At 36.7% G+C, this 26,854-nt stretch overlaps 1 protein-coding gene across 6 annotated transcripts in view; it reads left to right on the forward strand.

Moving 5' to 3' along the window:
- The window catches only part of ACSS3 (acyl-CoA synthetase short chain family member 3), a 136,532-nt gene that overhangs the window by 106,633 nt on the left and 3,045 nt on the right, over positions 1-26,854 (forward strand). For 5 of the 6 annotated variants that reach the window (XM_054080114.1, XM_054080125.1, XM_054080105.1 and 2 more), the window contains 6 exons: positions 6,081-6,176; positions 9,748-9,811; positions 20,870-20,951; positions 21,902-22,024; positions 26,277-26,376; positions 26,456-26,631. In XM_054080114.1, coding sequence (XP_053936089.1) covers positions 6,081-6,176; positions 9,748-9,811; positions 20,870-20,951; positions 21,902-22,024; positions 26,277-26,376; positions 26,456-26,631 — 641 coding nt within the window. Of the gene's footprint in view, positions 1-6,080; positions 6,177-9,747; positions 9,812-20,869; positions 20,952-21,901; positions 22,025-24,815; positions 26,200-26,276; positions 26,377-26,455; positions 26,632-26,854 lie in introns of those variants that run through there. The other variant, XM_054080094.1, reaches the window with a different exon arrangement.

Consider the following 26,854-nt stretch of genomic DNA (forward strand, 5'->3'; position numbering starts at 1 on the left):
AACTGAATCAGGGAATCCTTAAGAATTTATGGTTCTCTAGATTCTTCAGTCATTGTTGTCTCCTTGTGGCGCCTCTAACTTTTCTGTTATAATTTGCTGCAGTACCCTGCAAAGTATATTAGAAGATGAGAATTTCAGTAAATATAAACTCTATCATTACGTTTTACTTCATTTGATGACAGGCTTAAGTAAAATGAGGAGGAAATGAGTAAAATGGAGGGGGAAGTTCGTGATATAATCATCATAGATCTGAAAAGTAATTTTCACTAGCCTTTATCCTTAGAAGGCGGTAAAAATCATGGCATATCAGCATATATTAACAATGTGGGTGCAGCTGTGCTGTGGACTTCCATGGCAGTCTGCCAGCTGACAGCCTAGCATCACACGTTGCATTTCATTGGGATTATTCGACCTGCTCTCCTCTGTGTCCTTCAGTACCCTGGGATAATAGCGGCCAGCTGTCATCTCCTTGTTTTAATCTTGATGGATATTTAGAATCAGACTGTTTGTAGTTAAATACCCAACAGTAGTCAGGTGTAGTGCTCTTTCTGCACATTAGTACTTTATCATGTCTCATACACTAACTGAGTTGATAATGTAGATCTCTTCCAGGGAAAAGGTGAAGAAAACTTTGTGTCACTATTACACAGTGGATATTTTTGAGTCCTTGCTGAAGGCATGGCTGAGCTGCACTGAACAGAAGCTAAAACAATTATCTGAAATTCTCTTCTAGGTCCAGTAAGCATAAGAGTAAAATTAAATGTTTGGGGCTGCCAGTCTGCAGCATGGCTAGCTAGACAGAATTTGTCAGGGCTAACAGTGCTACATCAGATGAGGCCACCTACTGCTAGAGTAGTCAAAGACTTGGAAACTTATTCAGGTTTTAGTGATGAAGAACTGACTGGGAAACTGTCTTCTTTGTTCTGCATGGTTGTATGCTGAAGGATAAAGAAAATCAGGTCTATATGAATACTTGATGATCTGGCCCTTGAAACTGCAGGACCCTCCCAGTACACATTTCTGTGATATTAGATTTGTTTTTATTATAAGGAAGCAGTATGGTATTCAGTGATGCAGATTTTGAGTGCATTTATCTGGTGCTGTGTTTTTCCGTTCTTGGATGTCCAGTAGTTGTTGCCATACTAGAAAGTGTGTTCCTGTGAATTTATTCGATTCTTCACTCCACCATTTCTGACATAATTAAAATGACCACTGGGCAGAGGGAGCATGTGCAAGGATTCCCTTCGGAGCTGCGTTCTTGCTGTGTGGGTGGATTTGTAATCAAGCACTGCCTAAGCTTTCTCCCTTCCAGAGATCCTCCGCTCTGTTTTATCTGTGCTGTCTTCTGATGTAATTTAATTCCCTTCAACCGAGATGACAAGTTTGTCAAGAGAACTGTTCAAAACAACATTGCCACAGTGGGAATTTAATGTATTATATTAAATGCATTTATCGATGTGATAATGTCTGACAATTGCTCCTCTTTCTTCTCTTTGTCTCCTGCTTCATAACAACTTCCCTCCTCTTCTTGCATGCCTCCCATATTTATCCATTGCTTCCTAAGAAATTCATAGCAGACAGCCATACGTTACTCCCATAGTGCAGCATAGTGCATAAATTATTAACATCAGAATGCATTGTGTTTTCCTTAAGTACCTCCTACCAGAAAATTGAATATTTTAGCAATGTGGCTGGCTGGCATGTTGAGGAACGTAAGACATGGCATAGGAATTATAATGTGATAAGAATGTAAGTGTGACAGGACATTTTTCATCTTTAAAGTCCTGAGTTATTTTGAAACCGTTACTTTAATTGGACTTGACTGTGAATGAGCAAGATGATTCTGAGCACAGAAATCACTAACTGTTGCTCCGCATCATTTGGCAGAGCACAGCTTCTGCAAAGTCAGGCACATGGGCAAGTGAAAGCATTCTGATTAATAAAGTCAGGCGTATCCTTACAGACTGCCCTTGGTACACATAAGGGAGTGTGCTCCTTCCGTCTGCATCAGCATTACCTGCTATAACATAAGAATTGCTTTCAGAGACAGAAATGGAACAAAAATTCTTGTTTCAGACCATTGATTAACTGCCCAATGATGCTCAATAATATTAAAATATCTTTAAAATAATACCTTTCACTTGCATGTAGAGTAGGATAAAACAAAGTTCCATGTTTGTATTTTAAGGGCTATTTCTTTACATCAGCCTGTATCCTGGAAGTAAAAACATAAGGAGGGACTTGAGACACTTTAATAGCTATGATTTTAAGATGATCTCTCACTAACTCTTTCTTCCAAGTCTCACTGAAGTGCTTTTCATTATGCTCAGAGGTATATGTATTCATTCCATTAGAACTCAGAGCAGATGCTGAATGTAGCTACCAAACTAGCTGTGAAACACTGCTCTTCTAAGTAGCTGTTTCATTGTCACATTATACGGTGCTGTGCAAAAAGGAAATTGGTTTTATGATCCAGTTGTCTCTGAAAAGCCTTCCACAGCTGGAGGGTGAGCTGACTTGCAAGCGTTGCGAGTGAAAGATTGGTGCCTAAACGTTTGCAGAAGGGACTGGCTGGAAGGCAGATGTACTGCCTCTGTTCCTTACATTAAAAACATGCAAGGTCTTAAAAACTTCAGCGTTGAGAGTCTGTCTAGATGCTATGTATTGATTTCTGAGAATCTGCAGCTCCTAAACAAGTGAGTGTCAGGTAAGGGATGTCTGTTTGTACATTCGGAAACCTGATGTAAGATACAGGTGGAATACAATGTCCATTCGACGAACGTTATCCTTCTTCAAACTGCTGCTGTTTTAATTTTCAGACATGGGTCTTGTAGTTTGCATATAGGTCCTGAATTGTAAAGAAACCAACTTTAATTCAAAACAAAGGTTTTTAAGCCATTTGACTTATTAGGAATCTATAAAAGGTCCATGCAGTACTTGTATTACGCATAATTGGTAAGGAAAATTTCTCATCAGCACTTATTTTTCTGTATTGTTCTGAATGGTGGTGATTTGCTTTCAGCATGATTTTGAATTGAATTCCACTTCCAAGTTGGACTATTTTTACTGCAATAAAAATTGGGAAATTGATATTTCAGTCCAGCATCCTGTTTGGAAGATTCTTGTTGATTTCCCAAGAAATGTACAGCACAAAGATTCGCGCTATCCTCTGACAGTACTCCTCCGTGATTCTACATTGTAAGGAATCTTTAGCATTCAAGAATTGTTAACCTAACACAAAGTGCAGATGCTTTTGGGATTCCCTCTCTGAATTAATATCTGTTCTGAACACTTAAGAAAACATGTTTTTTTACTCTAAATGAAAAACGCTGTTGACCACTGGGAACTCAATGTAAAGCTTAGAGATTAGAGCACTGGGTAAATATGAAAATGATATATCTACTGGTAATTGAGAAGAAAATAGAAGAAGTTGTAGCAATTAAAAGACCAGTTCACAAAAGTTTTAGAACTTGTGATTCTTGTTCAGAATAAGTGGACTTGTGATCAGTCTTATTCGCTGTTATCCAGGGACAAACACAGACAAATTTGTATGATGAAGTTTCCTTTCTAGTTCATATTGTTTTCATTAGCAGCTTCATCAGAGTCAAGCATATCCAAACTAAGTTTCAGAAATTTCAGATTCTCCCTCTCCCCTCAGGGCTTTTCAGTTGAGAGCTCTTGATTAGAAATGTTTGTGAATTCCAGCTTCATGCAAGTCTAACTGGTACATCAGGTAAACAGTGATGCTGTGTTCCCTTTCTCTCAGTAGTAAACCTAATTACTATGTTTTGGTGATAGGAGACTGCCTTTCTCGCCTGATCTGTTACAGTATGGCTCTTTTGGCTCTTGCCATGCAGTATATAAAGTAAGATATACTCCATGCTGCTACTTCTTTTCCTCTTAACACAGTCAAAAAAGAAACGGTCTCTTCCAATTTATTTTTCTCCAAGATTACCAGTTTTTATCCTGTTCCGAGGAAAAGAGGAAAAAAGTATTCACTGAGCAGGAAATGAAGCTCTGAACTGTGAGTTTCTCCTCCTACAACTTTCAGTGTGTTCACAGATGAAGTACGTTAGATTATTTTGATATTGTGTCACTACTGTAAGTGTAGCTTGGGTGCTCTGTTTGTTGGAAGAAAAGGTCAGGTTCTGTGATTGTGTGGAATGTGCATTATGTAGAAGAAGGAATGGGAAACAACTAAGCAAACACTTTAGCCTGTACTTATTAGCACTGAGGGCTGATAATGCTCATTTTGTGTCCCGCATCTGGAGTTAGGACTTGCTTAACTGTACTATGTTAATGATAAATTTCAGGTGCTTACTAACACCTAATATAAAACCACCACAAATTTCTGTAATTTTGTTCTTCTTCTTGCTTCTTTTAGCACTTAAATAGTCGTTTAACAGCTTCTGAAGTGGCAGATGAATGCTATTGAAGCTGAGAAAATTTCAGAGCAAAACCAAATCTAATTTCCTAATGCAAGAGACCTGAAAATAGTTTTACCCATACCGATCAGATATAAATATAGAGCTGGAGACAAACCTGCTTTGTTGTGCTGATGCTTGAAGTTGATGTGAACTCTGCAGGCCAAGTGACCTGAGACTTGGAACACCTCCAAGTTTATCATACAGAATGATAAAGCCACGTTTTTAAAGTAATGGTCTCATACTTAGTTCCTGTTAATATTTACAACCACCTATACTTGATTTTCTGTATGTCACAGTTACAGCAGCATTTAAAAGTGACTTCTATAGATTTTTTTCTTAGAGGGAAAGAGAGAAGGGCAACTGGTCTTTTTTAACACTTAGATTCTCTGTTAGACAATGTAATATTTTTTATTCCTCTTCTTTAATGACAAGTTTTGTAGTATAGAAAAGTTGCCTAAAATTGAGCTTTGTTAAGAAAAAGAGGAAGATGAGGAAGGAGGAATTTCCAGCTGCCTAACTGCGAGGATGATTGGGAAGTCATAGGCGTTACCGGGGTTATTCATGCTGTCTCATTTGGAAACTCTGAACAAGGTATTTCTCACTGGGGCTTCAGAGTGGATTCCAGACCTGCCTCCTGTGGGCTCTGTGCAAGGACCTAAGACATGTAGTGCCAGTGTTCTATTTATCTGTCAGCAGTTAGATGGATGAGTATTTTCCTAAGATGCAAAAACCAAGAGACATTTGACTTCTTACATCTCTTCTCCCTCCTCCCCCTCCCCTCCAATGGAACACACTCCAAAATGCTGTACGTAGTAAAAATTGGATGTTTGTAGGTGGAGGAGGAGAAAACATCTGGATTATTATCACAAAATCTTGTAGCAGTTTGATTTTTATTCCTTAGATTGTTTCTTTTGAGTTTACCATGGCAACATTGAAAATTTAGGTCTGACTTTTCTACCCTGTTTCTTTTTGAGCCTTTTTGTAATTTGAAATAGTTCTCACCAAGAAATAAGAGCGTGATTTCCAGGATTGTAAAAGAGGTGTTCCTGACTTCATTATTTACGGTAAATTTTGTTAGGCACTGCCTGTTCTCTGATCTTACTGGCCAATATTGTCGTGGAGAAGATTTGGCATTTAGTTGCCTTCCAAACTTCTGAATGTGTAGCTCCAAAACAGAACAACAGACACTTTGGTATTGCTTTACAGGGATAAGATAATCAATGAAGCATGGGTTGATACTTTTTTTCTAGAATTAATTTTTCCTAAGAACGTTGACTTGTGAAATAGCACTTAAAATCCATCTGCCCTACACAGTATTTCTGTCATGGCTTTGCTGATTTCTTACTGGCATGGTATACCCTTGTACCCATAGCAGAATAAAATGCAGATGGAATGCAGGAAGTGTTTATTTCTGAATGTCTTCTATGGAATGGAAGGAGTTCCTTTTTGAAGAAAGCAAATTTCTGTAATGAACTTGCATACATTAGATAATACATAAAATCTCCTAGATTCTGAATCTTCTATTGCTTGACTGGCATTTTAATTTTATTTTATTATTTTGATGTGCTGAACTAGAAGCAAAACTTAGAATGAATAAATACTTAGTGAGACTAAGAACAATCTTAACTGACAGTATTTGTATTCTTGTACCAGAATCTGGTTCTGCCATTACTGCTTCCTGCATTGGTTTGGGAAACTCTACAACACCTCCACCCGGACAGGCAGGAAAACCAGTGCCAGGATACAATGGTAAGATTGTGCTACATATGCTACTAGAAAAGGGTATTGCTTGTGTTCCTGAGTACACGCTCTTTAATTTTCCTGCCTTGCAGGGAAAGAAAATTGCAGTTGTCTTAAGATATTTTACTACTTCCTGTAACAGGAAGCTCTGCTTTTTTGTTTCGTAGAATGTGATTGTGAATAAATTCAAAGTTATATTCAATAAAATTGAACGACCAGTCCTATCTTTATTGTATAAAAGGGCTATCACATACTTCTACACTGGATATAATAAAGATACAAAAATTACTTTGCTTTAAGGCTTTATATACAGTTGCACTGTTTTAAGTGAGAGCAGCAATAAAATTTGTGTTGGCAAATCAGGAAGAAAAATATTAGTAATAACAATCAGCAAAAGAGGAAATGATAACTAGACAAATAATTGCTATAACTTGCACTTTGAATATTCTGTCATACCTGTGTTTTTAATTTTCAGAGCCTAAACAGTTTTGATTTAGGATATGTGCATTGAATAGTAATGTCAGGAATACATTGATTAGATTGATTAGATTTTCTTTTGGCCCTGCAATTTGATATAAGAGGTATTCTGAAGTGCATGAAGAAGAGTCTTACTGAAGTCTTTCTTCCACAAATATGTCATAGTGAAGAAGCTTGGTGAGGATATAAATCTTCTATTTGAATTAATCTCATACTATTAAAAAAAAAACCAAAATCAGTTTTCTGCCTTTTTATAAAGGTGTATGGGCTCATATTTGAAAGAGTTGTTAAGCTTATTATCTTTCAGTACTTGGGGAGCATCTTTGTTTCCAGCTGGGAGAAGTGATAGGCTATGGACCAACATTAAAAGGATGTCTCATTGGCTAGAAGGTATTTGCATGCTGAGAGTGCTGCCACGGGATTAAGAGTGCAAAAATATTTTCCAGCCTGGGAGCCCTGATTTTAACAAAGTTTTCAAGGATTACTTGAAGTCCAAAAATATTCACACAATTATGAAACCATCTTCAGGGAAAGTTCTCATATCATTGGGCAGAAAGAATTAATGATTTTTTTTCTAATACATATAAGTGGAAGTGAACATTAAAGAAAACAAACATTTTCAGCAGCTTTGGGTTTTGGCATTTACAATTATAGCATGAAGACAGGCAGTAGCTTAAAAACATTAAAACAAAGCAATGAAGTTTGTCCAGTGCTGCAATAAGTAAGAAAGAGTGGAAGAATGTAGTTGCATCACACATGGTATTGAGTTATAGTCAGGCCTAGAAAAATATGAGTAGCACGTAGCAATTTGTATTTCCTACAATTTTTGTGAAGATTTGGCCTAGTGTAAATAAAAAAATTCTTCAAAGGGGATGAAAGAAATGTCTTCATCATGCCTTAGAAGTGAAATGTAAAATGAGCACTAAAATTCACTAAGGATTTATGAAAGGACTTTACTCTTCCAGTGATTGGTTTGAGACCAATTATGTCCTGTAATGCCGCCATTCAGTGGATTTGGAAATTACTTTGTACTGGTAGCTGTCTTGCTGTTTTGATGTTGTTTTGCTGCTTTTAATATGTTAATTATAGGAGATCCTTATACCACTTAGAAGTTAGATTCTACATTTTAGATTAAAGATGCAACTGTTAATGTTTTTGAACGTTGCTGAAGTTATATTGTAGTTATGCTGTGGTATATGTAGAAAGTTACAGAATCTACCTTTTTTTTGTAAATTTTTTTCATGGCACAGTGTTGTGAAAATAAACTGATTTCTTTGCTATTTTTTTTAGAATATAAAAAATAAAGTCAGTATTTAACTATGATATGAAAGTGCAGTGGCACAAATTGCACTTAAAAGTGAAACAAGATACCATATTAATTTCTGCTCTGCCTTAAATTGAACATTACATTTTGCTTTCCCTTTGACCTACTTGATCCCTTTCCAGATAATTTCATTGCATTGTTTTCAAACTGAAGCAAGTCCTGCATTTTGAATAATTGAGTCAGTTCTTCAGTAATTCAGGAGTGAAACATCTCCATTTCCTAAATTTTTGTGCTTTGAAATACACTGCTTGCACGGAGAGGAATAAATGCTGGAATTGTTACCGTAATAAAATAGTTACAATAAACTATTTATATTTTACTTTAGTATAACAAAAATTGGAAAAAAATAAGAGAGAAGGCATTGAGAGCTACATGAATGAGTCTTTTTCATTATGTTTTTGAGCCTGAATTCTTCAAATCTAATGATACTATGTTTTTAAACAATTATATAAGAAAAAAATGTGTTTACAGATCATAAGTGGGTTTTACTTATCCATTCTTGATGGTTTTTATAGATGTCTTCTGTGGTCTGTTCATCATTTTGATTTCCTATCCCAGTTACTACTTCCAAGTCACTGATTTGTAAAATTGGCCTCGTGCACTTGCTTGAGTCTAGTTGCAGTGTTCTGCTTTCAGCAAGCTCTTCAGTTACTTAAAAATTAACATCCTCTTTGAAGGATTTGCTTCAGCCAGAAATAGTAAAATGCAGATGTTGGCACTCTTTGGACAGATAGGATATGATATTAGTCATAAGAGTCTTAGCAGGGTTTTTGTCAGAAGTCTGTCATCCTCTTTTCTCCATTTCCTCTGGAACTTTTTAATAGAGAGCGTAAGGTTATTTGTAGTAATTTAGATCCAGCTGAACATTGCTTTCTTTGCTTGGGCAGGCTTCAAAAAGCATGGTTTTAAATCCATGTCAGCCCAGTCTGTCAAAACCTTGCCTGCCTTTTTTTCCTCATGGTTTAGTCATTTCACATTATCTAATTCCATTTATCACAGGCCAGGCTGATATCTGCCATTCCTTCCTTATGGCCACACCTTCAGTTGGAATGGGTAATTGTAGTAATTTCCTGGGTGACTGCATGGAAGGATCTATTTCATGTGTTCTTTCTCAGGAACTTCAGTACCAGGATATGATGCTTTCACTGAAGGTGTTGGGCCAGTGTTATCCATGGAAAAGGCTTCTGTTGGAAGGTCTGAGTTCTTCACTGAACTGCAGCATTACTCTGCGGTGCACCTTTGGAAAGTTCAAGAGTTATTTTACCTCTTTGTGGTAGACTAGAAAAAGTCTTGTCAGCGGGGGAACATCTTTCTGAGTCTTCTGAGAGCCTTTGAAAACCAGACACACTTATTTACTGCCAGTAGTATTTCTCACATGAACTGTATTAGTTGTTATTCTTACTGATGTTACCTGCATGTATTTTCTTGTATTTGTCACATATCCAAAGGTTTGGGTTTTTTCTATTTGGAAATTTAGATTTTCCAGACACCAGAAGGTTTCTTATAATCTTCAGTTCTATATTTTTCACTTTTGGGACTTTGTGCCATTTCTCCTCCCAAAGTATGAGTGTTATTTAAGGCTTTTTGTACTTAAGGCTGAATGTTAATAAGGTCATGAGGTTGTCCAGTCTGGCACTCCCAAATTACTGAATTCCTTTTGTTCCATGGTGTATTGCTGTTCTGAAGTGTGACGTAAGTTGATATCCATGAGGAAAGGCTATCTTCCCCCTACAAATGCACTACTTCACAGGAGTTCTCTTTATATTACTTTTTTTACAGTGATGATTCTGGATGAAAATAAGGAACCGGTGAAGGTGAAGACTTTGGGAAATATTGTGGTAAAGTAAGCAAACCAAGTATCTTACAGTTAAGAGAAGCTTCCTGTATGGGCTAATTTGTCTTTTGACTGAAGTTTGCAAATATAAAAACCAATAATTGAACTAACGAGAGTTAAAAGCATGGCTGTCTCTGATACTGATACCAAACTGCCAGAATGTCAGTGCTGAAAAATTGCAGATGAAATTTTATGTGTGAATGAGTATGAATTGCTGTTTTTTTCTTGGACTACAGCAAAGTTTATCTTTTTCTTACCTACCTGCCTGTTGGCAAAGGATGAAGCCTTCCTGTTGTGATGTATGAGCAAGATATTGAATCTTTCTCTTCACTATTTTATCTTTTGTTTAGTGAAATAATACAGCAGTGCAGATTGACATGCTTTGGTTTGTGCGTCTGATGCTATCTCCTCTTTCACTATCTCCTGGTCCCAACTGATGCACATTCTTAGAGGGACAATGTATAGTTCCTGTTCTCTGAAAAGCGGCAAGATATCTCTGCATGTGCTTTGCATGAAGCAAACTGTTCATTTTTAGTACTTGAAGAAAATATGTACAGGAAAAGACTCCGGAGAGAGAGAGAGAGAAAGCAAGCAAGCAAGCAAGAAAGACCCACTGCTGTGCCTCACATCAGTCGTTTTTTTAGTACTATTTACCAGACTCCTGTCAGATGTCAGATGAGTTCCATAAACTTTAGTAGTATTCTTGAAAGTACCTCTTTCTTAGCACCTACTCTTAGATAAAGGGGCCTCTAGGTAACACTGAACATCAGTTACACTTCTCTTTCTCTCTTTTGCTTCTGTCATCTCACTCTTGCCATAACCTTTCCTTACTTCTGTAAAGCCTGATAAGACTGCTGCTCCCCACAGGCCATATAAGCTCTGGATTATGGATGTTTCACAGGCTTTTAGGCAAATGACGTTTTTCTCAGACAGATACCTACTTTGTGATTAACTTCTTAACTATAGTCTTCTCTGTTTTCAGTCACAGAAAAGACTTTAGTTCTGAACACTTCCTAACTGCCAGCAAATACAAATCCCAATAAAAATGCATTCATTTACTTCTTTTGTGGTAAAATTTAGAAGAGTTGTGGTAACTCAGTTTTCACTGCTTGCTTAGATGAATGGAAGGAGATATAAAGGTTGGCATTAAACTTCACTGCGCATAAATTCTGTCAAAAGCCAAAGCATTGGGACAGATGTACCAGTTTTGAGGAGGTATTAGAGAGAGAAGTTAGCTGAGGATTGAGGCAATGGGTACCTGAGCTGGGGATGAGACACATGAGCTACGGGCACTGGAGTGTGCTGCAGATATGCAGTGCTAAAACTGCTGGCTGGCTGCATAGGGCTTGTTTGAGAGGTGGAGTTGCCAAGGTTTGGAGTTTTTTTTTCCCTCTGTTGTATTGCTGATCTAATGTAACTAGACTACTGTGGAAACTAAGACAGTATCATGTTAAGCTATTGTACTGTGTCACGGTGAAGTCTATACCCTGACTAATTTTCTGCATCTTAGGCTAAGCCATTGGACATGTGGACACATATTTGCATGCACACACGTCTCCCTTGAAGCAACAGACTCATATTTAGATGTAGTTTTCCTGTGACACATGTAAGATTGTGCATTCATTTCATTTCCAGGAAAGAGTAACTGAATTTGTTCCAGCCTTTAATAGACTGGTTTGCAGTATCAGAAATCTGGGTCAGAGTGGTTGGCTCTGATTTGAAGATGTCAGTTCTTTAGTGCTTGATGCCGTAATAAAATGTGAGTTTGTGATCAATGGAGAGAGAGAAAGGTATTTTCTAAGAAACTTGATCCTAGCTGTTTTAGGCTTTCAGTAAGGATGGTGTAAATTGCCTAGCAGATGTACTCATGTCTCATCCCAGATACAGGTGTGACACAGGTGGCTCAGGGTAGGTGCTTGTCTTATCTACCAAAAGTGAAGTGAAATGATCTCCATCCTTAGCAGCTCTACCAAACAAGCTGAATTATATCTACCAGCAGGCAATGTTGGTAGATATGTATGCATTTAAATGCCCATCAGAAGTGGATATTACTGTGTCAGAAGGTCCTGTTTAGGGTCATTGTTGGACTTTTAAAGGCTGAATTTATCTTCCCTAATGTGGTCTCACAATGAGGCATTTAACTTAAAGGATTACAAATGTGTTTATATATTGATCTTTTTATTGTTGTTTTGTTGTTGTCCTGTTTTATCTTGACTTATGTCACACTCAAATAAATGTATAGGGATAAAGGTGGGATTTTTGGTTTGTGTGTTTGTTTTGGTTTTTTTGTGTTGGATCACTCAAAGCATAACAACACAAGGAGGCTATTAATTTGTCATGTCCATATGCATTATGATGTCCATTCTGCAATAGAGGGAAGAGTAGAAGGCAAAGAAATTACTTTGTACCATTTAACTTGGGTGTTATAAACCCAGTTCTGAGGTAGTTTAACTATCACCCCTCTTTCTCTTCCAGCCTTTTTGCTGACTTAATCTTTTGAAACAATAGAATCTCTTAAAATTCGTCCTGCAGCTTAACCAAAAAAACCAAACCCAAGACAATGGTATTGATGAGCCGTAGGAGACCAGTTGTGGCTTTTTTTTTAAGATGTCCAACGTTTCAATTTGTGGACTGTCAACAGAAGTTGGTTTTAGGATATTGTGGTTTGCAGCATCTTAGCATTTTGTTTGAGGCTTTATTCTGGTACATGACAATTTGTTGCAGTGTTTAGTTGGCTTTTTAGACATAAAAATCTTTGGGGATTAGGTTAAGACATCATATTTTTTATCTTATGCTTCGTTCAGGTAAGGAGTTACTTAGCTGTAAATATTTTTCATTTTTTTATTAGGGCTAGTTTTCATAAAGCCCTCCTGCAAAGAACACTTTCCTCTCTTTATCTCCTCTGCAGACTTCTACAGGTACAGACCCCTTAAAAATAGTGGGAATGATGTGACTAACAGTGCTTGTTAGTCACACCAGGGACATGTCCCTGTGCAGCTAGAAGAAAACGAGCCACTCAGGGTAGTTTTGCCTATTGCTCTGTCATACACTCAGCAGCCAAATGTGGTGTACTGTTTCAGAAGAAAGCACAGGTGTTTGCTTTATCTGTAGCATATGTGAATTGAGAAATACTCTTCAGTGTTTCTTGAAGAGGAAAATGGCCACACAGTGCTTACAATACCAGCTGTGCAAAACTGGTATGCTGCTCTTGGTTATTTTTATCCCAGTCTAACTCCTGGTAAAGACCGGGGGCTGCTTGAGGCTTGTAGTCCTTGTAAGTGTAGCATTTAAAGTACCTATTCTTACAATAGAGTTTAAAACTTAAATATTATCTTATAGGAGTCAAATGCTTTAGGAAGGTGATTCTTGCATCTATTTACTCCACCTTCCTGCCCAAGTGCGTTCTTTTCTTTACTCATATGCCCTTTGGAAAGACTTTTGCTGCCAGGAAATCTCATACAGGCTAATTTACCTGAAAAATGTGATAATAATTTTGACTTCAGAAGTCTTTCAAGATAAAATAATCGAAAGCAGTGTGACAACATTTATGATGAAAAGGCAAGGGAAAAGGAAGACAACTGCAATTCAAGAGAGTGAGCTTGTATGAGTTTTTATAAATTTACTTGGTTTTTTGAGATAAAATCTTTGGGCATGAAAGATGCAGAGGATTTATTCTGAAGTGAAAGTGATATTAGCAATGACCTCTTATTTCCATTAGCAAGACCAGTCTGATTTAGTGACACACTTATGCTTGCATTGTTCTGACCTACCTGTAATTAATGCACACTTGAAAATGTGTGTTTATGTGTGTATATGTAATTATGATGAGCCATGAGAATTTTTCTAAGTTCTCTGTTCTCATAAGGAACATTAGCAAAGCGGAATCCTATTTAAGTTCCAGTGCAGTGGGAAACTGATTTGCTCTTGTACATGGTAAAGATCACAAACTTATTATGTTTATTTTATGAAGCAGTTGTTAGCACTGTCCCGTTATCTAGCATTATTCTTTGTGTTCACCCACAACAGCAAGAGGACTACCTTTGCCGTATCCTCATTCTATCTGGAGAGTAATGCCTGCCAGTACATTACTTGCTAGATTCTAGTTACATTTTCTGTAGTGTTTGTATAGTTATTTTTGTACCATAAAATGGAGGTTTATGGGATAAGTATTTACAAATTTGTTTTACTAATCGCCACTGTACAAACATCGGTATTTCTCTTCTGCATTCAGAAAGAGTTGAGACAGTGTAGTTACATTATACACTTTTTCTGAAATGCTTTGGTTGCATTAGTTAAAGTTCATTTAAGAATAGTGACTGTATGAGAGGCTCTGCAGACTATTAATATTGTGGGGTTTTTTTCATGAGTTTGGGTTTAGTGGAGGAAGAGAAAGGAAAATTATCATATTCTATCAATAGTTAAAATTATTCAAATGATGACCCACTCCGTTATATAGAGTAAAATCATGCAAAACTTTATGTACAGTGCTGTAAGAGTAGAAAGTATTGAAAAAGAATATTTATTCATGAGGCTTTTAAAAGAAAGGGTCATAATAAGTTCACAGCTTTTCATAATTTTAAATTTTAAGTTAGCTGAATAGAAATGTGACAGGACTTTTGAAGGAAATAACATGCAGTTAATATCCTTTAGTAGAATAAATGTTGTTCAGAAGGAAGCAGCCACAGTTTCACTGTTTGTGGTCCTCTGTTCAGTATTTGGAGAAAAAATAGATGTTCAATAAAAAGCATTTAATATTTCTTATAATGCATTAAAAAATCCCCTGGTATCTATATTGAAGTCTGAAGGAATCTGAAGCCAGGAATGTAGTCATTAAGCTGCACAATAGAAATGCTAACCAAAAGAGCTTAAAGGAAAGAAAAAGATGTAATTTTTCACAGCACACTTGTAGCACCTATTAAAGAAAATAAAGAAAAATCTTGCAAGACTTGATGGGTCAATATTTGGGCATTCTAACTTGGAATATACACTCTATTCCTCCCCAGGAAGAAAAGAAGGCTAGGAGGTGATGGCAGTGTTTTTAGATATTAAAAGCAAGGGGAAACTCCATCTGAAGGCAAGAGAGGTTTGTATGGGCTTAGTTCAGAAGACAGAGCTACCTGAGATGCCAAAACAGCTGCTGAAGATCTAATCTTTACATAGCATCTCAGTAATGAGTGTTGTCAATGTTTCCCTTCTTGTAAGTGTATGACACTTTGGCTGTTCTGTGCTTTTAAAAGAATTTAATTTTTTATCATTAAATTCGATCCAATGATAAAATATAATACTCAATATTCTGAAATTTCCTTCGATTAATATAATAATCCTCAAAATTCAAGTACTTGGGCACACTATGACACATCTTTGTTTCATATGTGATTGTTCTAGAAGGTCTGAAGGGAATTAAGCTACATCTGCATTTCTTGAGTCAGTTCTAGGTTTTGCCATTTTAATGATGTGCTTTGCCATTTTGGAAGTTGTATTTAATGTTTTCCTATTATTTTTTAAATTTAAAACAAAAGTTACCTAAGGTAGCAGAAAATTAAAGGAAACCCAACAGAGGACATATTTTTGACCCATATGAGTGACTTGGCCTTAGAGAAGATTACTGGAGAGAGAAAAGTGTTGCTTGTAGAACCGTGTAACGAAAGTGTGTCATCTTGGATAGGCCGCTTGCAACACGTTCTTGTAAATAAAGGTCATACAGCTAGGAACAGTGACAATTCCTAAATTCATAAGACGAAGGATTATACCCTAGAAAGCAGTGACTTTCAAAAGAGCTTTTTATGTTACAAGGGATAAATCTCTCAATACACAAGAATGAAATGTAGCCACTAGTGTAACTAAGTGGGCAATATGATCCCTTGTTATTAAGTAGGGAAAGTGAAAAGGAGCTAATGTTACTATGTGTGGATAGGATGTTAGTAAAATCATTAATGCATTATGTTTAGTTCTTATGTCCATATTTCAGAAGGCTGTTGAGAAAGTGTCTTGGTTTGGGAGAAGATATAAATGAGAGAGATTTGAATGCTAGAAAGTGTGGCTTAAAGAAACTTTTGTGGTATGTAGTTTATCCAAGATCAGTTAAGTGATGACTTCATTGAGGTCAGGAAGTTCACACGGGACAAAGATGTCACTGAGAGACTGCTCTTTAATCTAGCATAAAGAGGTTGCTACATAAATTCACTTAAGTAAAACACGTTGCTCAGAGACAGTAGTAATCCATTGGAACAAATTCTTGGGAATATGGCATTTTTCCTTGACATCTCTAGGTCAAACCTGGATATATATCTTAAAGATAGACTGTCATTGAACCAAAAGTTATGAGCTTGCAGCAGGATTTAGTGGATGACATCCTTTAAGCTGTGTTACGTGGGAGGTCAGATTAGATGATCATGAGGAATCTGCGCATAAGATTTCTCTCCCTGCCAGCCTCGCACATGGCTTTTTATCAGCTTTGTATTTTCCCTTTACAAGTGGAACAATGAGTAGGGCTTTCAGTGCAGGAGCAGTTTGGCCAAAGGTAGCTTTTCTAGCAGTTTTCTAGCTGAGTACCTGTGAGTTACATTTGAATTTTCTTTGCTTTTAACCTTTTTCCAGCACTGTCACTAAGGTGTTTTTTTCTTAATACATATTTCTGTCTTCCCCAGTAAAGTTATAGGATTTGTATTCTGCAAAGTCCACATTGCAACAGACTATTTTTTGTCGTTTCTTTCAGCTCATTAAATAAATATTTTATGCAGACTGGTGAACGTTTGAGATGCTCTCTCTTCTCTTATCCCTTCTCCATGTTTTTTCCAGTGCTGCTGTTCCTCATAGCTGAAAAAGCTTCTAGATTCCAGGTGGCTTTCAAACTTGCAATCAAAAATTTTAAGTGATATTTATCCACAGCACATAAATGCTGAGTAATAATATAACTGCCAGTCAAGATGATTTAGCTCCATTCACAAGCTCAAAGTCTTTAACAATGGCTTTTACTTGCTTTGTCTGGCTGTAATGAACAGCCCATGACTACCATTGTCTACTATAAAATAAAAGGATATCTTTACTGAAACTCAGCAAGATAGCATCACTAATAGTTTCTGACTTCCATTTGTACTTTCAGAAATCTGCTTTTTTCTAAATTAACTTCTGAGTGTTGTGTCTATAATTACCTTGTTTGGTCAACATGGAATTTACATCAGTTTAATGAGTAGTGTCCTGACAGGATGTGAGACACCTAAGTCAGAATTTCTGGGGCTATGCTAGAAGTGGGCTGTTCTGCGTAAGGTCAGACAGCATCGTATGAAAAAAACCAGGTAATGATTATAATTTAAAATTGTCTAGCACAAAATAGTTAGTGTGAAAGCACTTCACAGTTTTTCTGCAATGCTGCCAAGCTCACCTAATCTGTTTTATTTTCTCCACTTTCCAATGAAAGTACCTTCTTATCTTTGTAAAATGTAATCAGAGTGGATGTTTGCAAAATGAATGCATATAGTTTGTCATTCATCTCCACAATGTACCTAGTTTCCTGAATGTTGTTCTAAATGTACTCAATCTTGAGATGAGAAAAGGGCCTGGATCTGTATTCCTGTAGTTCTGCAATTTTGACCTTAGTTTTACTGCTGTACATGGACAAGAGCATCATTTTTATTGCTGTTGCTATCCTAGTGAAAATTTGATATGGGAGAGATCAAAATTCAGACCCATACATCTTTTTTTGAGGTCTGAAATCCAAAGGTAAAAACTTCTCAGGTGCTTTGATTCAGTTCAGGTGCTTTGATTCAGCTCAGTGTAGGTTTTTGTCTTGAACTTTGACTTGAGTTTGAAACTTCACCTATTCTTTGCTAGTTAAATGGGATGAATTGACTGTGGCTTGCCTGGTTCAGTGTTGCTAGTAACTTCATTCATATTTTCAGAAAAGCTCACAAGCTTGCCTTGAATTTGTATTTGTTGAAGCTCATGAGTGTCCTCTCCGGAAGGAAGAAGCAATGATGAGATAGAAGACACTGTCGCAGTTACTACCATATGAAAAATCCAACCAAGAATAGTGTAAGGGCTTATCGTTAAACTGATAGCAGATGTGAAGAGTAAACACTGGTTGGTATGTGGCTTGGCAAGTAGGATGAGAGAGAATTTAGTCAGAGAAATAAAGTAAATGTCTCCCGAAGGGAAACTAAGTAAAGCAACATCTTTGTATATTGTGGAAATGATGATGTAGGAACCTGCCTCCTTATATCTTGGTCTTCTGTGCTTCTGTCACTTGTGTAAGAAAAACAGTATCATGTCTGGGGCAATCATACTTATTTATGCATAGCTGGCATTTTTTCGGTCAGTATATCCTCTTAATGAAAACCCCCCAAAGCCTTGAGTATCAACTCAATGTTTGGACAGAGAGGCAACATTTTTTACGTATACAACTTCGGTAGGTATGTATTGTATTTCCTAGGGAGAATAGCCCCAAACCCAACACTTTTAAACATTCCTTGTTTCTTACAGAGGGGTTAAGGAAAGGAAGAGAAGCTGGCTTTCATGTTACTGTTATTTTCTGACTCTCTTCTGGATCCTTTCATATAATTATGATCCAGTTCTGCTCCCTTTGAAATTCGTGTCAGCGTTTCCACTGACAACAGTGGGGTGGAGGTATTTTTGGCTCTGGGCATTTTAATCCTGATGTCCTGGCAAAATTCCAGTACACACAATTATATTCTGGCAAGCTAAATTCTACCTTTATTAATTTTATTATTTATTTGTGTTCACACAGCACCTAGAAATTCTAGTTAGTTATGATGCTAAGATCTTTACTATTATGGAAGAACTGTATGCGCCTTTGCACTGGAGTTATTTTGCCTGAAAGATGGACTTACGGAAGATGGCAGTTTTTGCTTAGTAAATGGAAGAGAGGCCTAACTGCAAGTAATCTTTTACAGAAAGTCATGAAGACACTTTTTCAGATTGTGTCTGTATTGTGCTATGATTTGCTCTATAGAGGTATCTGCAGTAGCCAGTATTTTAGCAGCGTGCTTTCCATAGACGCATGAGATATGTGTTGTGGATGTACTTAGCATTGCAATTTGCTTTTTAAAAAAGCAACCACAATGAAAAATGAAGAAACTACAACAGAACAGTGGGATCAGGGATTGTATTTTTGGTGATATGTTGCTTACTCCTGTGTTTAGACTTCTGAACAATTACAGAAAGGAAATTATTTTCTGATTTCAGCAATAAAATTGGTTCTTCTATTTAATGATTAACTACAAAGTGCTGAATAGAGCTGTGGAGAAATAAAGGATTTTGTCAATAAGAATTCTCCTTTCTCTTCCATCACAAAGATGTTTCAGACTTTTAAATAAATTTAAAGTGCAAAATTTGCAATGACCAAGGCAGTTACGAATTTCTGTGCTTTTAGCAACCAGGCAACAACCATAGTAGCTACCATTCTTTAGTGTGTTTTTTTTTTTTCTCTTGAATCTAGAGAGTTTTTTCTTTTTAACTCCTACATACACAAACACCAGGAGGAGCATATTGATTTTCTAATTTTTTTTTTCAAGGCAGATACTCTGTAGGTCACGTTTGTATATCACAAGGATACTTGCTGAGCTTGAAAGGCTTAAAATAGGCCAGTAAAACCCCTCCAGATGGGCACAGGCCAGCCTGCTCTCCTGAAGCCTGTTTGACTACCTGGAAAGTGTCTTGGCATTTGACGCCTTGCCTTTACTATACTTCGAGAGAATGTGATTTATACGATGTGTTGAGCCAGAACACTCAGAGACAGTAGTAATATTTATAGCAGTGCATTCCATTATGCTAATCGGGCTGAATTAAGCTGCAAAGACCTGGGATTATAAACAAACTATGGATTTTGAATCATTATGAGATGATACAGCCTTTTCAATGTAGCTTATGCTATTTATAGCCTATTAAGGTACATAAATAAATAAATATCTTTTTGTAAATGTAGTGTTCGAAATGTGAATGTCACTGAGCTGTTGGCACCTGTTCTTGTGACCTGATCATCATAGGAGACTCATAATGATATTGGTGTTGGTGCACTACCAACACTGAGGGGTGTTTCGCTGCTAGAAGCGTTGCCTTTTGGTGTCACTGGGGCACTATCAGACTAGAAGATAGAATACCCCTGGCTAAAAATTTGCTGTATAAATATGTTTGTTTCCCTCTTCTCTCTCTCTTTTACTAAGGTTCAGCTTGATAAAACTTGTCTGCATATGTCTGAATACATATCTCATAGATAGTCTTAGTAAGCTGTGTTTAACCCTATCAGAATAACCGCTTTGTTAGCTGAGATTTCTGTAGCTTCTCTTCTGGCAGAAATACATGTGAAATATCACGTTATTTTGTCATGCCCTTAACCTTCACAGAAGAATGGATGTATAGTATGAAAATCTCTACTAATAAATCAATTAAAAAAATTCTGCAAATTCACTTCATAAAAAAAAAGTTCAGTTATTTTTGAAAAAGTGACTTCTATCAGTGTCTAAAGTGACTAAAACTGATTGTTATCCATATGCTTTCAAAGAACTCCTCCAACAATTCAATAATACTGTTTAAATAAAAAAGAAAAACATTTTTATTCAGATTGTCATGACTGAAGTAGTTTGAGTTATATCTTTTTACAGAAACTGAAGATCCACGCATCTGATAATTAATGTGTCTACACGTGTGTGTATGTGTTAGAGAAAGAGATACCTATAATAATGTTCTGTGTCACAGCATATATGCACACACTTCTGACAGATACTTCCCCCTTGCAGATATTGAAAGCTGAATGCTGATAACATATCTGTAGTAGCGTATACAGTGTTTACTAGACCAGTCATGATTTTACTGAACGCCAGAGATGCTTATACTGTATAAGAGGTATGGCCTGGATACAGTTCAGAGCTATGTGCATGTGATCACAGCAAATATATGGTCTTTTGGATTGATTATCAGCATATTAAACAGAAATGGTTTCTGATTGTGTAACCAATGATTATTTATGTGAATATGAAGTATGAATGGAAAGCATGAGTTGTACTCATTTTATCTGTGTTTCTAACAACTTCACTCTGCTCTTTTTAATTTAAGGTTACCTTTGCCTCCTGGAGCATTCTCAAGTCTTTGGGAAAATCAGGAAACATTCCAGAAGTTGTATTTCCAAAAGTTTCCAGTAAGAATACCAAAATAAATTATGTAAGCTTTTGGTAATTCCACAGAATTTAATGGCAGTGGATTGAAACTGGATAAAATACAAAATAATTGTATTTTATTTTAATGAGATCTTTGATGTATGTGTTATAGAATTAAAAACACATCAAGGTAAAACTTTCTTCATATATATTTTAAGCTTTTGTCACACTTTTTAAGATCTGAAACAGAAGTAGTAAACATCAAGCTTCTGAATGTGAAAGCTGGTTTATGTCAGTTCATCTAATAAAAGATAGAAGCCTCGCAACTGTAGACTAGCATAGCTTCAAATATACTACTGCTGTTGATGTAGTCATTTCAAGTATGAGTCGGAAACATATGCTTGTTCCACTGTACATGTAAATACATTGGAGGCTGCTTACTGAATTAGTTATGTCTCCTTGTCACATGTCTCCTTGTCATAGGAAAGACTTGCTTCCTTCTTTCCATATAGAAATAGATAGATAGATCCTACGTGAAAGTTTGACTCAAAAAAAATAAATGAGTGAATTGAACAGGCAAATTATTTTTTGTGTGCACTTGCATCATGGTGATGATGTATGTTTGGATCTAGCAAACAGGAATATCTGAAAGGGCAATTTGACAGCTGTCATTGCATTGTAACAATTCTATTCTCCTTATGTAGATTCAGGCAGCATCCTTCTCAAAGCTGTCAGGAGTCAAAGAAAACAAAGTGGGTCCTATTTATGTATTGTCTCCTTTCTGCGTTAATAAAAGGTTTTGTAGTCTTTGTTGAAAGGGAGCTACATGGTGTATTGTGGCATAAGAATGGTGAAAGTATGGGAGAATTAAATCTCCCAGGCACTGAAACTGTATTTCATTTTAAAAAAATTGATTTTGTTTTTTGATTTCACAGAAAATAGATGAAAGTTCTTAGTATGATTTCCGAATTCATTTTGGTTTTCTGTCTAGGGGTATTACGATACTATGGATGCAGGTTATATGGATGAGGATGGCTATTTATATGTCCTGTCTCGAGCTGATGATGTGATCAATGTTGCTGGACACAGAATTTCAGCAGGCGCAATTGAAGAGGTGAGCATTGCCTAACGTTAAAATACAAGAGTGAAAGATGAATAAAGAAAAACAGAGACTGAAAGTCTCACAACATTTCCCATTTTCTTTCTGTTTTTTTTTCCTGTGTGTTTTTTTTTTTAAATTGCATTTATATTGGTACTTTTAATAAAAATCTTGTTTCAGATCATTCCTATTAAAGTACTTTCCATTTAGTCAACAATATACAGTTTGTACCATGAGATTGATGAAATTGGCAGGATTTGGTATTTGAAGGTGGAGTTAAGGGGTACTATGATAGCATAGGAATTATTCCTGTAAGAACTGGAAACATATTTATTTGGGAATATATTAAGATAATATAGGCCCAGTGTGCCAAGTAGTTTCACCAGCTACTGTAGTTTCTTAAGAATAGAAACCTCTATTCCTAAAATACAGGTTTTAGCTCACATGGACTCAAATTCAGTGATTTTTCTTGATTTGAAGAGTTTCCTTCAGTTTCTTGAGAGCTGTTTTGTCTTGTACTTTATGAGCAGTGGTAAATGAACAATGAAAATTTCTGTAAAAAAAGCCCTGCTGTTAAATTGAAAGTCATTAAGGTAATACCCATGTAACTCAGAAACTTGAAAATGGTGCAGTTCATAGTAGTATTTGAATATCCCGTCATTGTTCACTCACCTCTCTGGAACTGCTGTGACTGATTGCCAGTTACAAATTTCCCTGATGACATATCAATGCTTATTCAGGAAGTGTAGGAAAAAGTATGCTGGGCATATGCAAGGGAAAAAATACACTTTATGAACTGAATTTAAGTGTTCATTGAATCACAACCTATTCTATTAGTCATTTTTTGCTTTATAATGTCTATTAGCCTAGTGGCTATTTTTTAAAAGGCTAGGAAACTTAGACGACAAGAAATTGTGATTATGCAGAAGTGAACAAATTCAGGAAAACAGAGGCAGCCCTTGACGTATCAGTCAGCCAAGGAGCTGAACCAGTTGTTGTCCTGATGTGGGTCTGTGAAGCTGTAAAGGTTGCTTGCAGTCAGCTTAAAACTCTTTCCCTTTGAAGTCATTTTTGTGTATTGCTCTATTAAAGTGCAGCAGGGAATCTCATCCCCACCACTTACTGCTCTATAACGGGCTGAGCTGAGCATTGTTTCTTTGTCTCAGACTGACTCAATTTTTCTCCCTGCTAGTTAGATCTTTCCCCTAGAAACAAAATATGTTTCACCATTACAATATTCTAGAAGCCTTTTGAACAAAGCTAAAATCCAGAAATGTTGTTAATGCATGCACAGCAAATTGTTAGTTAAATGGGAAAGCATTAACAAGGCCACAATTAACTCTTCTGATAGATAGTAAATATAGAATCAGTTTCATTGAATTGCCATCTAGTTTAGAGAGTCACCTTGTTGAGCAAGTATATGATCTGTGTTTGCAGTATACCTGCATTACAAGATTTACAAGCTTTTCCTTAGTGCTTTGACTAAGAATTTCAGCTTCATTATCTTCCAAACATTTCATTTCCGTGTCTCTTTATCTGTCAGTATCACTGGGACTCTATCTTCACTGCAGCACAGTAGGTATTACTGTTTATCTTGCCAGTTGGTGAATGTTACCCATTACAGGGTAACTTCGGCTTGTGTTGATCTGTCCATCTCTTTTGTCTGTATGTCTATAGTGTCCTTGCTTGCCTTAACTATTTCAGTCTTGCCTGTCGAAGGCAGCAGACTTGAAATGAAGGAATTTAACGTGAGAACTTTCCTTCCTAATGGTGGGGTTTCTGTCTGCTACCAGCCCAGACATACATGTTGTGGTTAGTGATCATTCCAGGAATGTCATTTCACTTTCTTGAGATTTTTCTTACTTTTAAACAATTTTTAAATGTCTAGTACCCATTCTGTTCTTTACAGCTATTTTACAATGTTCAGTAATTTTTAAATTAGCATTTACACTTCTAGTCGTTTGCAATTAGCTGTCCCAAAGTGAAAGGCATGTTGGTAGGGTTTTGCATAGAGCGAATTAAAATATTACAATGACTGCAAATTTCCAACTTAGCAAAAGATTTATATCAGCAAGTAACAGACCATAATGACACAAATGAGCTACTACAAAACAAGCTGGCAACACTTTAATCTCCATTATAAAGCTGTCTTGTTGATGCCTGATAGGTTATAGTATGGGTGGTAGTATCAGATTACTGCAGATCTTTTTCCTTTATTTTTGCGGAAAGTACAGTTCCTCTGGTTGTAGACCTTACTACTTGTCTTTACCATAATTCATGGCAGTTTTTCCTGTAGCAATCAAATTACAGTGGTCAGGGTCAAGAAGTCAGAGCAGGAAAGAATGGGTATTTATAGCAGGAGATAGAATGCTTTATTGAGGCTCTGGGCTAGAAGTGACTGTAGCTTATAGGTGAATGTGATGCATCGAAATAACTTGGAGATCTGGAGTTACATAAGATTCATTCTTGTATGGTTTGTCAGTTTGGATACAATGACTTCTAGGCAAAGTAGATTGCATCAGAATTCAAATGCATTTGTGTATATTTAGTTTCAGCATTTTTGCAGAGACTCTTCTACCCTTCTAGTTCTGGGTTGAGCCCAGTCAGAACTAACAGCCCAGTCGGGCTGTTGCACTAGCAGTTCTAGATACTGCTTGTGCACATCCCTTTTCATTACTGTTGAAAATCTACAGTTTCAAGATGTGTGTAAATGTTCATGCTTTTGTGCTTTAATAGAGTATGCTTCTAATGTTAACCTAAGTATGTCCATTCATGTTGTTTTATGTTGTTTTTTTTTTTTTTGTAGCATAGGACATTCTGAGGTCATAGTTTGTGAAGTGAGTATAGCTTCTGTCAAAGAAACTGTGTGAGAAACACTTTGTGCAGATTTGTTTTGCTAAAACCTACTTCGTATGTGTTGTAGTGGCCATGGCACAGAGAGCCAGTTTCTCCTTCCTGGTTTCACTACAAATCTTAAGGTTGGTGAAACCTGCATTTAGGGTGGGTTATGGGACACCTTTTGAATTGTTCCTACCACCACCAGTTTCACAACCAGGTCATGAAAGAACCTCCCTTTTGTTAATTGGAACTGCAGTGAATCAGCTTTTTCCTCATTCATTTTTTTTTTCCTCCTGTCTGTACCTTTACCATCTTCCTAATGCTCCTGTCACTGTATCAGTAGCCATTGCAAATGTGGAGTTCCTACTCAAAAAGAAAAAACCTAAGTGACCTTTATTCTTAAAACTTCTTTTAGTCTTCCTTTGAATCATCCTACTGCCTTTGATTTTGACAACATAGTATGTGAAGATATGTTACTGGCAAACATATAGTCCTGGTAAGCACAAATAAGTGAATACGCAGTCACGTTACGTGACCTCCGTGTGGCCTTTGTGTAGGGCTACATTAGGTCCTTTTTGTGACTGAGCACAGAGGATGTGTTGAAAGCACTGTTAACAGCAAGATGCCCTAAGGAACATTGATAACTACAAGAAAAGAGCTAATTACTTTGGAAGATGACTCGTATCTTAAGTCCAATTTTGTCCCAAGCTTAGTGCCACGCTTCTCAGTGTGTACTGAGACATCCTGGTGACATTTTTCCAGGGAGCAACCACCTCAGCTAGCTGATGGGTAAGAAAAGAGAATTCTCTCTCTTTTTACTTTAAAAGAGAGGTTGAGATATTAGTGCTACTGTCCATCACTTATGTAATTGGTAAATGTGTAGTAGGAAGGAGAGGACTAGGCTGGCTGCAAGATGAGGTTGGGCCTCTATTTGGCTTTGACTGAAACTATGCTTTGTGCAGCAAGGAATGAAAAATACAGAATGAGACAGAAAGAATGAATGAATATGACTTTATAGTCCTGTAGTAGGAGTGCTTCTGTGATTTTGGTCCTTACTCCATGTTATTCCTAATTTTAGAGTAATGGTATTTATTCCAGCAAAGATCTCACTAAGAAAACCAAAGATGTGATACTCTCCCAAACCTGTAAAGAAATCACCTTCACTTTGTTCTATATTTGTGTCTTGTGCTGCCATATTTATGTTTGTTTGAAAACTGCACATGAATGTATGTAGAGGTATACGCATATGTGCACCTGCAACATGTGTAATTGGAATCCTGAGGCATATTGACTAAATACTTTTTGCTGTCAAAATATAAGAAATGTATCTATTTTTTATGTCCGTGTCTATCGATTTTTTTTTGTTTTTTTAATGCTGAGATGTTCAGTTATTATTAATTCAGTTTAGGGTTTTTTTTCTGTCCCTTAGTGTATTCTCTTCCATCACGCTGTGGCAGACTGTGCTGTTGTGGGCCGGGAGGATCCTTTGAAAGGACACGTTCCATTTGCACTGTGTGTGCTGAGAGAAGGTGAGAGCACACCGCTACTGATGTTGCTAAGACTTGCAAAAGTCCCATAAAGGTTAAAGGATACGAACTTCTTCACTAGGTGTAAAGACAGAAAAGGAGAAGATTTTGGAAGAGATTGTTGATCGAGTTAGAAATAACATTGGTCCAGTAGCGGCTTTCCAGAAGGGGGTGTTTGTGAAGCAGCTACCAAAAACACGCTCTGGCAAGATACCGCGTTCAGCTCTTTCTGCACTTGTCAGTGGAAAGCCATATAAGGTAAGTTGCACATGTGTGCTTTAATGAATTAGGCACACATGTACATCCAAAGACACAAGATCACATTTTCAATTCTCCACACCGTTCTGCAACTGGTCCATGACATCAGGTAGTACATTATATTTTATTTCTACTGCATCTTACCCAAAAGAATTTTTGTGTTGCAGAGCTTTCCAGATAGCTTTTTCTTGATTGCTTTCAAAGGCTAATTTTAAAACATTTT

The sequence above is a fragment of the Cuculus canorus genome, chromosome 1, assembly GCF_017976375.1.
Source record: "Cuculus canorus isolate bCucCan1 chromosome 1, bCucCan1.pri, whole genome shotgun sequence".
NCBI classification, from domain to species: domain Eukaryota; kingdom Metazoa; phylum Chordata; class Aves; order Cuculiformes; family Cuculidae; genus Cuculus; species Cuculus canorus.